At 39.6% G+C, this 12,237-nt stretch overlaps 2 protein-coding genes across 9 annotated transcripts in view; both read right to left on the bottom strand.

The window, feature by feature from the left end:
• Positions 1 to 12,237, bottom strand: part of TOPBP1 (DNA topoisomerase II binding protein 1) — a 99,840-nt gene that overhangs the window by 45,086 nt on the left and 42,517 nt on the right. For all 8 annotated transcript variants that reach the window (XM_087892510.1, XM_087892513.1, XM_060683702.2 and 5 more), the window contains 2 exons: positions 10,401 to 10,510; positions 9,448 to 9,571 (listed from right to left, as the gene is read on the bottom strand). In XM_087892510.1, the coding sequence (XP_087748636.1) occupies positions 9,448 to 9,571; positions 10,401 to 10,510 (234 nt within the window). The remainder of the gene's footprint in view (positions 1 to 9,447; positions 9,572 to 10,400; positions 10,511 to 12,237) is intronic.
• On the bottom strand, positions 5,820 to 9,285 carry LOC117655997 (fin bud initiation factor homolog). Its single transcript, XM_034403928.3, has one exon. The coding sequence runs from the start codon at positions 8,415 to 8,417 to the stop codon at positions 8,088 to 8,090; it is 330 nt and encodes a 109-aa protein (XP_034259819.1). The 5' UTR covers positions 8,418 to 9,285; the 3' UTR covers positions 5,820 to 8,087.

Genomic DNA, 12,237 nt, shown 5'->3' with positions numbered 1-12,237 from the left:
GGGTAACATAAAGGGGCTTTTCCCCCCAAAACCCTTTCAAGTGCCAAGCTGCAGGCTCCACCCCAGGGAGCCTCAATCGGGGCCAAGCTCTTGGCAACCGATTGAGGCAAGACCGTTCTTGAAGGGAGCATGAGACACGTGGGGCCTCCTGCTGCTTTTGCAGCCTCAATCAGCTGCAAAAGCAGCCGTGATTCTTGCTGTCTCTTTTCTCGCTGGGCATGGCAGGGCTTCCTGCTCCTCGCTTCTCCCCCTCCCCACCCTTCCTCACCTGCCACCTCCAAATTGTGCCCCAAAATAATAAGACGCCGCCAAAAAATAAGGCCAAGCCCTTATTTTGGGCTTCAAATATATATATATATATATATATAAGACAGGGTCTTATTTTCGGGGAAACACGGTATATGGGTCAATATAAAAGGGAAAAAAAGTGACTGCCATACGTGTATATTACAGATCACCCAACCAATCAGAAGAAATAAATGAATTCTTTGTCAACCAGTTAACATGTATGTAGGAAGCATACCACAGTAGTAACAGGAAACTTTAACTATCCAAATATCAACTGGGAGACTAACTCTGCAGCGAATGGGAGATCAAATGTATAAAGAGAGGCATAGAATCAAGATCACGTGAAGTATTAGTACCGCTTTATAAAACCCTAGTAAGACATCTGGAATACTGCAACCAATTTTGGTTATCATACTACAAAAAAGATGTTGAGACTTTGGAAAAAGTTCAGAGAAGAGCAACTAAGATGAACAAAGGCCTGGAGCCTAAAACATATGAAGAATGGTTGCTGGATTTGGGTTTGGCTAGCCTAAAGAAAAGGAGTATTAGGGGTGACATCATAGCAGCATTTCAGTATTTGAGGGGCTGCCAAAAAGAAGAAGGGGTCAAATTATTCTCCAAAGCACCAGAGAGCAGGACAAGAATCAATGGTTGAAACAATGGAAAGTAATGAAGAAGAAAAGCAACCTGGAATTGAGGAGAAACTTCCTAACAGTGAAGACAATTAACCAGTGGAACAGCTTGCCTCCAGAAATCGTAGGCACTCCATCACAGGATGTTTTTAAAGAGTCTAGACCAGGGCTGTCAAATTTGATTTCAATGAGGGCCGCATCAGGCTTGTGGTTGACATTGGGTGGCTGGATGAGTGTGGCCAGGATGGAAGTAGTCAGCTTGACATAGCTCGTGGCTGGGGGCGCCTCTGGTGGTCCGGGTGGGGCTGGGGGGATCCATTGTCTCCAGCAGAGGAAGGCGAGACCATGGCGAGCACCAAACCCTTATCCACCAGAGCAGCCTTGCCATCCCTCTTAGGCCACACGGAGGACCCCCGGACAGCAGCACAGGCTGCCCGGAGCCCTGGGCAGTGGAGGGTCCAGCCTGCCCATACTTACACAATGGACTGCCCGGCTGCACACCTCCTCCTCGAGGCTGCTGCTGCTGTGCTCGCTCTCCTTGGCCAGGTTGCTCATGTGTGCAGGAGAGCAAAGTGCATGGGTCAGAGGGAGCCCACCCCTCCATGTGAGGAGACCCAGCTTTGTAACCAAAGCATTTCAGCAATAGGACCAGGAGAAGTCAGGAAGAGGGGACAAGGGGATGGCGAAAAGGCAGCAAGGCTGCTGATGGCCAAGTGCTAAGACAGGACTTTCCTCAGACCCTCGCTCCCTCTCATTATAATTTCCTTCCTTCCTTCCTTCCTTTTCCTTCCTTTTCTCTTCTTTGTCTCTTTCCTTCTTTTTTCTTCCTTGCTCTCTTCCCCACTTTCCTTCTTTTTTCTTTGTTTTTCCTGTCCCTTCGTGATACATTTCTTGATGCCTCCTTGCTATGATCAAATGCCACGTTTGCTATTAGTTTGTGGCCATTTAAAAGACTGAGAACAAACCAAGCTCAGCTTATTCCATGCTTCTGAAGGCCCTCTAATATCAATCCATAGTCCACGTGCTACCTGATCCCTCTGCTCCTTTCATGTGATAGATCAAAAATGCTCTTGCCTTTTTTTAGTAAACAAGTTATGAACTGCATAAGCATGCATAGTACATTGATAAATTGCTTGTATACATATGTTTATTAGAAGACTCTAGATCTAAGCTAACCAAAGTCAGAAGAGCCACGGATGTCAGAGATAACCACTCTGAATAGCAGTTTGTTGAAAAAAGATAATGCTATGCCACTATACTGATTTATAGGAAGAGACTGGGAGACTGAAGGAAGAGCCACGGTCAGGGTAATGGTCAGGTAAGAGGCAGATTAACATGCAGTAGGAATGTGGCAAACGTAAGAATACACTCTCCCTAGTTTGTTGAACTGTAAAGGTGAAATGGAGAAACATACTTTCAGATCTGCAAAATTCTGTTCATGTAAACTTTTAATAAATTAGAACTAGTTCCTTTGATGTGCTTCTTGTCGGAATTATCTTGCAAGGCTGACATCAGCTCAATCAGTCCCTATAGATCACAGGTGTCAAATTTGTGGCATCACATTGCAGTAACTTGACGTATCACAACGTTTTTCCCCTTCATGGAGTTGGGGTGAGCGTGGCCTGCGAGTAATGCATCTGACCCGTGGGCCACCAGTTTGACACCCCTACTGTAGATGATCCATTAGAATAACTGGCCAGAAGTTACTGAATATCTCAGTCCTCATTTCTCGATTGTCAGCTGGAGAAAAATCTAGCTAGGTATTTGCCTCAGCCCACATTTCTGTATCTTCACTGCAACTCAGCTTATTTGATGACCCACAGTTCCTTTATATTGATGTTGCATGAGCTGTTTTTATGAAGAGTTCTGCTTCCATTTGTTCATCAGAATTTAATTGGATTATAACTGTCTGCTGAAGTTGTCTCCATGTTGGAAATTCCCAGAGCTTGTGTGCAATCATTGTGGGGGCAATATCAGCACAATGCCAAGTTGTTATACCTAGCTATCCTTCCTTCATATTTCCACTGATTGTTATGAGAGTGCTTTTCTTTTATCTTGCCAGGTTTCTAGGGCAGCCCTCAGAAGAAAAAATAATCAGCATCACCTGGATAGCACAGCATCCTATTCGGTTCCCTAACAGTTGAGAGATGGTCAGAAGGGATGGGAGAAGGTTTACTATGCAATATTCTTCAATTCACTACTCTTCTTGCTAAAGCCTTTCTTTTTTTTTTAACCAGGTCAATAGGCTAGAGATGATGGCAATGCTACTGTTCTCCTGAAGAAGGCAAAGTCAAAGAGCAAAAAGGGTTTCCCTTCAAGGAATAAAATTATTTTCACTTAAGAAAAAAGTCAACCTACCTAATTGGTTCCATCAATTCAATTACAAATAATAAACATGATTGGAAAATGCGTATGTGTGCACTGATTGAACTGCCAAATGAAATACGAACCAGATTATTAAAATATTGAATTTCTATATTCACGGTCTACAACTGCAATGTAGTATGTGTAAAACATATGCCTAGTTCAGAAATACATGCAAATTAAAGACAAAATGTCAGCTATCTTACTTTATATTCAAAGTTTTTAAAAAACTTCCTTGATTTGGCAGAACTTTGCTGATGAAAGTATTTCCAAACCATCCCTTTCCTGTTTGCAGCCTTTCCTATGAACGTTAAGTGGATAGTCTGCCAACCTTCTGTAGTAGAAGGGGACAGAGGCAAATAACAAACGGGGATAAAACCATATCTCTATCCTATCTGCTAATGAAAACCTCAGAGTAACCAAAGAACCTTTCATCAACTTGTTCTTAAGAAATCTTAATAGGTTCCCACCTGCCTAGACAATTTTTGTCTAGATTCCTACAATTCCAGAGCATCTTTTTTCAAGGCTGGTCCCAATTGGTGTTAACAGGGAGCAAAAGATCCAGCCCACAACCACTTTTTTGTGGTATGCTGGAGGGCTTGATGCTCTCTCGTCTCCTTTTTAACATCTATATGAAACCACTGAATGAGATCGTCCAATACCATGGGATGAGGTATGATTAATATGCTAATTTAACTCAACTTTACATCTCCATCCAAGGTGACCCAAGTGATGATGCAGCTGCTTTCTTGCAGTGCCTAGAGCAGTGATGGCTAACCTTTTTTCCGTCGTGTGCCAAAAGCGGGGGGAGTGAGGGGGGGTCGCTCGCACACGTACCCACACCTTAATTCAATGCCCCTGCCCCCCGTGCATGTGCGCACAACCCCCCACCCCATGCTCCCCTTGCTTATGGTACGGTGAGCCCGGTAGGCCTTTTTTTCACCCTCCACAGGCTCCAGAGGCTTTCTAGGAGCCTGGGATGGGCAAAAACAGCCTTCCCCACCCCCCCAGAGGCCCTCCAGAGGCCGGAAACAGTCCGTTTTCTGACTTCTGGTGTGCCCAGAAGATCCAAAAATCAGCTAGCCAGCGCACGGCTGATGAGCTAGGGCAACGCTCGTGTGCACACAGATATGCGCCACGTGCCACCTATGGCACATGTGCCATAGGTTTGCCATGAGGAGCCTAGAGGCTATGGGTGTCTATATAACTGGATTGAAAAGATTTTGGGATTTGGGAGTTTATCATTTTTAATTCTGGATATGGTTGCAAGGGGGAGGGGGTTCTCTTAGATTCACAATACCTGTTCAAAGCGCAGTTGGCAATTGTGGCTAGGAGTCTTTGCACAACTACCGTATTTTTCAGAGTATAAGACACTCCGGACTATAAGACGCACCTACCTTTTTTGGAGAGGAAAACAAGAAAAACAAATCTGTCTCTGCCTCCCAGCAATTTGCCTCCTTGTAGCAAACAACAAACAGCTTGTTTCAGTTTCATTTTCAGCACAGGCTGATTAGCACAAGAAAAAAAAATCTGTCTCTGCCTCCCAGCAATTTGCCTCCTTGAAGCAAACAGCGGAGGCGGAAAATGGGGCACGTGGAGGCAGCAATAGGCAATGACAATCCCTGCAGCCTGAAACAGCTGATGGTCGTGAGGCCGATCCAACCAACAATCAGCTGCTTGTGCTAATCAGGCTGTGCTGAAGCTGAAACGGGCAGTTTGCTGTTTGCTGCAAGGAGGCAAATTGCCGGGAGGCAGAGGCCAAAGGGTGGGGGCCGGTGGGTGGGCGGGGCTACATTCAGTGTATAAGACGCACCCAAATTTTCACCCTCTTTTAGGGGGGAAAAAGTGTGTCTTATACTCCGAAAAATATGGTATGTACCGTGTTTCCCCAAAACTAAGACATGTCCCGATAATAAGCCCAATTGTGCTTTCAAGCACATACGCTAAAATAAGCCTCCCCTGAAAATAAGCCCCCCAAATACTTAGACACATGCATGGGGGGGAAAGTGAGGGGGAACATCAGAGCCACTGCCGCCCGAGATCAGCAGGCCAGATTCGGCGAGCCGGATGCACCGCTGCCACTTGGGAGAAGAAGAAAGAGGAGGCGCTGCGAGAGCGCCCATTTCTCATGTTCTTCTCCTCTCAGGTGGTGGCAGTGTGTTCAGATCCCCGAATCTGGCTTGCCGATCTCGGCTGACGAGGGGGAGTGGCAGGTGGGGAGGGGTGGGGCGGTGGAGAAGCGAGATGCATGGAGCGAGACAGGGCTCTCCTTGCCATCTCTTCCCCCCCCCTTGCTAGGCATGGCAGGAGCTGGAAGTCAGGTAAGACACGGCAGAGAAGCTAGACATGTGTCTTACCTGACTTCCAGCTCCTGCCATGCCCGGTCAGCATGTGATGGAGGAAAGTCCGTTTGTCCGTGGGGAAGGGTGGCTGGCATGTGTCCCACAGGTGTGGCCGGCCACTGGGTGGGGAAGAGAGGGTACCTCGAAGCCCAGCCAGGTGCCCGCTCCCGCTCAGCCCTTGAGATGCTCTGTCTTTTTTTTTTTATTGAAAAGTTTTTATTTTATAAACAAGCATACATACAATATATAATCAATCAATCAGTGTATTATCTGAATACATAACATTTTCCCCACATTTACTTTTATATTTGTACCTTTATCTATTCAACAATTTTATCCCAATCCAACCCTCTCCCCCTCCCCACCCCACCCCCTGACTTCCCAGAGCAAAAACAGGGTATAACATTTAACAAGCAAAAGCTAAAATATACTAACCTACTACAAAGTTTAAAACTCCCTCACACTCTTTAACTCCTCTTTTGCAAATTCATCAACCTCCCTTTTGTAAATTCTCAAAATCAATTAGGTTAAATTCTTTCTTCCTGAATATAAAAACCTTTTTCTTGGTATGTAATCCAATAACTTTAACAATATTACAAGCATTAACAAACACTGATAAGTTTCATTTTCATCCCTCAAACACCTTTCTTTTTCAACATTGCTCCCTAATAAGATTCTAAATTAAACATTTATCCTCTTTATTCCTTCATAAACCAATTATCAATTTCTAACTATTCAGCATTAAAAATTCTAAATTAAACATTTTACAACTTTAAACATTTTATCACCTATACCTTTTAAAATAGTATAATTTTATATTAAACATTTTAAAAACCTCTTAATGCATCAATAAGACCTTCTTAATTCATTTCTCAAAATATAAATTTCAAAACATTCAGGAAACTATCCCTTAAATTTTTAATTAACCATTTCTATATTTTTTCCAGTCCTTCTTCCTCAATCAACATTGCTCTCTAATAAAGTTCTAAATTAGACATTTATCCTCTTTAATCCTTCATAAAATTAAACATTTAAAACTTTAAACATTTTATCTCATATACCTTCTTAAAATACTATAATCTTATATTAAACATTTTAAAAATCTCTTAATACATCAAGACATTAAGTCATTTCTCAAAATATAAATTTCAAGCCCTTCAGAAAGGTATCCCTCAAATTTTTAATTAGCCATTTTAATACCTCAATAACTCTTAAAAAGCTATCATTTTTACCTCGATAACTCTTAAAAAGCTATCATTTTTTTGTCCAAAACCAATTGTAATAACACACTTCCTTTATATTATCTTAGAATAAACTTTAAAAATACAAATTTAATTAAGCTTCCCAACCTATTGCCAAAATCCTCCCCAAAAAAGATTAATCTTCAGTTCTTCTCTTCTTTCTGTATTTTTTCCAGTCCTTTTTCTTCGATAATCCTTTCTTCTTCAGCATTTCTCCTTCTCCTGCTTTTATTTTCGAGAATTTTAAAATTTGGATTTGAGGTTGATGTCTCTTTGAAAGTTTTTGTCTTCTTAAAGTTATTTCATTTAATTTGAAACCCCCATAAATCTCTCTCAAGTCCTCCTGATTAAACTCTTCCAGATTCCTTTGCTTTCCCCTCTTGGTCTGGAAAGCATCCTTTTTATCCAAAATCACATTAAACTGGATTTCTGCCCCATCTTCTTCCAACAGTTCACTACTGTCTAACAAGCCTTGAAATGATACTATATTCTCCTTTGTCTCCATGTTTTGAGTCAAAACAGTTTCCTCTTCCTGAGACCTTTCATCAAAAAAACCTTTAAGACTTTCCAGTAAAGCAGTGGTTTGTGACTCAAAAATTTCATGTATTATAACTCTTATTTGTATATTTGCTGGTGCGTGTAATAATAGTCCTTCAGCACTTTCAAAGGTACCAGCCATTTTCTTTTTTTCAAAGTCCAATTATTCACACAATTTAAAAATGTAAATTAGTTGAAATCAATTCCATAGTCTTTTGCTTTCCGCTTCCACTTTAAATCTTTTTCTTAATGTGTAATCCGGTAGTTGTTAACAATGTTGCAAACGTTAAAGCACTTTCACTGGTAAGTTTCGTTTTCACGCCCTCAAGCACCATTTTCCCCTTTTTTAAAACGGAGTTAAAGCTCAATACTTGCTTTTTGTCGTTCTCCTGATTTTGCTCTGCCAGCATCCAAAGTCATGATGTCTTGTAAAACTTAAAATTGCATTGCTGGTGTGGTCGCTATGCCTTGGTCTGCAAAAGGCAGACTCACCCCGGATCCGGAGCTAACAAAGGGCTTTCAGGGAGCTCTCAACCTGCAAACCCCAGACTTAAAAAGAAAAAAACCTGGGGGTCTAGGAGAGCTCTACACAGACCCTTCTGCTCTTCTCTCCCCCTTTTTCCCAGGGGGAGATTTTTTAGCCGCTAGACAGCTGGCTTTCACTGTTCTAGCGGCTATACAGATCACAGGGCTGGAGCTCCTACAGGAGCGTCCGTTCGGTGTTCGCGGAACCACCGGAAGTCGAGATGCTCTGTCTTGAGGTGGCTGAGGCGGTCACTGTGGCTCTGGACAGTGAGCGCAAGCAGTTCATACTTGTCCCGCAGACCAGCCAAGACGGTCAGCATTTCCTTGAGGGGCCGTGCATGCACCAGCATTCCCAGGAAGTCATTGTTGAGGCGGCTCTCCTTGTGGCTCTCGTGCTCCTGGCCCTGCTGAAACTTGTTTTCCAGCTTCCCCAGCGACTTGTCTGAGTTGGCAGGCACGAAATAGTAATGCAACGTCCAGTTGGACATCTCCGGCTAAAGCGAGCCATCGAAATAGCCATGGCACAAGCTGATCAAACAGCTCAGCAGCTACATCGAGAGGAGCCCCAGCAGCATCCCGGGGGTGGGCGAGGGAAGCTGCCCCGACACCCTAAATGTCCCGAAATGGAGGAGGGCAAAGGCAACTCCGGTCATGCCTAGTTTCAAGTACTCCAGTTGTGGCTGCCTTTCTTGTAGGGCTTCATTGGGACCCACTCCACTGTCGCTTGGCCCTTCTCGTTCCCTGCGGAGAGTTCTCCTTTGCACCTGATTTGCCCGTGAGAACTTCAGAGGTTTTTTTATGACCTGATCCTCACCGGCAATGCTGCGGGCAAGAACTAGCCATGCTATCCCGCTTCAGGGATAAGACCCCTGATAATAAGGCCAAGGCCATATTTCAGGGGTCAAAAGAAAATAAGACCCGTCTTATTTTCGGGGAAACACGGTACTAGTTAAGCCAATTCCTGGGACACCCTAGTCATCCTTCAATTGGATTACTGCAATGTGCTCTACATGAGGCTACCTTTGAAGAGTATTCAGAAGCTACAACTGGTACAGATTGCAATGGCACAGAAGTTCTAGAGGCCCCTTATATGGCAAATGTAATACTGTTCTGTGACCTGCACTAGTTGCTAATTTGCCTCAAGGTCCAATTGAAGGTGTAGGTCTTTACCTTTAAAGCCCTGTATGGTATGGGTTCAGGGTATCTGAAGAGCTGTCTCACCTCAATGGGACTAGCGATTCCACTCATGTGAGTGGAAGAGGCCAACTTCAGATCTTGTCTGCCAAAGGGTCCAGAAAAGCCTCTGACAGAAGATCCCCACGTTGCTCATCCTCTTGGTTTAATCCTTAATTTTAACTGTTTTGTATTATCTTTTTTACCTTTTTATTATATTTTAAGCTGCCCAGAGTTGCTATATCAGAGAGATGGATAGCATAAAATTTAATAATTAATAATAAATAAGTAAAATAAAATAAACATTTTCTTCATTTTAGTATTAGAAAGAAAGGATATCCCTACCTCCAAGAGCCAATGCTCTGAAACAATGTATATGCCTCTTTCTTTAGCAGATTTGTATTCTCGGTTGTTATCATTTTGCCTTCCCTGGTAGATGAAATGTGTTACAGTTTCATCAAAACACCACCTAGAATAAATGCAGACAATCAACACGTGTTAAATAATTGCTAATTCAGAAGAAGAGAATTAATTTGCACATAGCAGAATTCACCTAGATAGTGAATATTTCTGTTATAATAAATTTGGCCATTACCTGTTTACATATATTGAAACTTTTTTTAATAATATTCTGATACACAGAGATATAGAAATAAAAATCCATATAGTCCTTAACAATTCAAATTGTTACTTCCTCCCCTGTATGTTTAAGCAGAGCGGATATCCTCCAAGTCGCATATATTAAATGCTGTTAGGACAAAAGAAGCATACATTTTGTCGTGTTCTCTGCCTTTTAGAACAGGGTCTAAAATGCCCTCTCTCCCAGAGTTCTGAAAGCATGTAAGACCTGGTTCTGATCCCCAATGTGCTTGAGGCCCTGGTATGGTTTGCTATTTTTATTATTATTTTAGTTTGGGCTATTGTTTGTGCACTTTGTAAACCAACTAGAATCTATTAGAGAGGACGATTACAATAAATTCTAGATTTTTTTAGGACCACTGTTCAAGGAAGATTTACACTTAATGTAAAATTGAATGTAATTCCATAATATGAATAAATGTTAATATTTTATTAGTATAAACATTCATATTAATATATATTCAGTAATACTATAAATATTATATTATATAATTCCAATGTTTTCATGTTTAATTTTCTGCAGCCATCATTAAATATTTCATAAAATGGATTACAATATTATATAGTCCATTTGAATTTCTAGAGCTATTAAAATTTAAATCTATAGTCATTCTAACAATGACTACATTGCTATATATTTAGCTTACAGCTGTATATACCTGTAATCAGCTCCAAGAGATGCAGCAATAGCATTCAATTCACTCTGCTTTTTACTGAGCTTCTTACTCACACAGATGACAACATCTGCTAAAGGTTTTGATTCTTCTTCCTGAACAAGTTAGGAAAAATATATAAATATTTTTGCAAAAAGTCCCCCCCCCCAAACATACAAATTACATCCTTTTGGAACAGAGCTTTGACCCAGTCATCACTTTGTTCAATTTTTAACAAAATCTTTAACAAAATTTTATCTATACTATTTTACCATAGTACTTATTTCTAAATCTTATATCACATATTCAACTAATACCATCTTACAAAAAATTTACATATTTACTTAATCAAAACAATTACCCTTCTATTAACCCACTTTAATTCTTAATTCAATTATTAACTCATAATACAACAATTCTTACCCTAAATCCTCACTATTAACAATACAATTCAAACATATTTATATATCATTATGCTCATTAAATCTTTATTTCATTATTACTTTATCAAATTTAAATCTTATCTTTTAAATTTTAGAAATATAGCAATTTAAACATAGTTCTTAGTTCAAATAATACTTTTTAACACAATTCCCCAATTATCCTAAATTATATCTATTAAACCATACCATTTATATAACACCAATTAAGTAATTTTTGTTTATAAATCAATCATATATTGTTTCAGTTTTCTTTTCTTTTTCACTTAGATAATAAATGCTCAAATTATCACAATTGTTATACATACTTAAACAATATTTCAATTATTATAGCTATCAATTTTCTAATTTAATCTTTTCTTTTATCCATCCAATTAATCCCAATGTACAAAATATATCTTTATTCCACTGTTAATCCCAGTGTAATCATCTTTATTTTTCTCATTGCTAATCTCAGTGTAATCATCTTTATTCACTGTTAATCCCAGTGTAATCATCTTTATTTTTCTCACTGCTAATCTCAGTGTAATCATATTTATTCCACTGTTAATCGCAGTGTAATCATCTTTATTTTTCTCACTATTAATCTCAGTGTAATCATTTTATTTACTATTAATCCCAGTATAATTACCTTTATTTTTCTCACTGTTATTCCCAACATAATCATCTTCTACTTTTATAATTATATTATTAAAAATATTCAAATTATAACAATTGTTATAGGTATTGAACCAATATCCCAGTTATTATAACCATCAATTTCCTCAAATAATATCTTTTAACATCTTAATGTTAAGATTGGTTCATTATATCCATACTATATTTCTTTTAATGTAATCTATTTTTCATATATTTTAGCTTCAATCCCTATTTCATTTCTAAATATCTGTAATGTAATTCTTCTCATATTTGTTTATCTCAATATAGTCATTTTATAAATCCAGGTCCTGGACTTCTTTAAATTTCTTAATATTTTCCAACCTTTTATTCTTTTATCATTCAGTATTAATCTCCATATAATTATCATTATATCATTATTAATCTCAGTATAAACATCATTGTGTTATTGTTAATCTCAATATAATCTCTAGAGACCCTTTTATTATTAATATTCACATGTTCAATTATTTGTTCATTTTTAATCACAATATCATCTTTATTTTAAGTTAGGAAAAATATTTGAACACTTGAGTTTTCAACATTTCCAAGTTTCCAGCATTCATTTGTTTATACAACTCTTTAAAAAGTTAATATTTAAGGAAAGGGAGGGGGCAGGATTCATTTAATTCTTTCTTTCAATAAAATAGCTCCATTTTGCTAAGTTAAAAAAAGGTATCTCCAAACAAAAATGGCACTGCTAGCGCTTTTAGGAGCTCCAGCCCCGTGACTCCGTATAGCCGCTA

The sequence above is a fragment of the Pantherophis guttatus genome, chromosome 4 (genome assembly GCF_059756535.1).
Source record: "Pantherophis guttatus breed Tessera chromosome 4, ASM5975653v1, whole genome shotgun sequence".
Lineage (NCBI taxonomy): Eukaryota > Metazoa > Chordata > Lepidosauria > Squamata > Colubridae > Pantherophis > Pantherophis guttatus.
The sequence above is the reverse complement of the archived record's forward strand: the minus strand, read 5'-3'. Positions and strand labels throughout refer to the sequence as shown.

Excerpts from the sequence above, each read along its gene's own strand:
- LOC117655997 (XM_034403928.3), bottom strand. The coding sequence starts at position 8,417 with ATGTCCAACTGGACGTTGCATTACTATTTCGTGCCTGCCAACTCAGAC.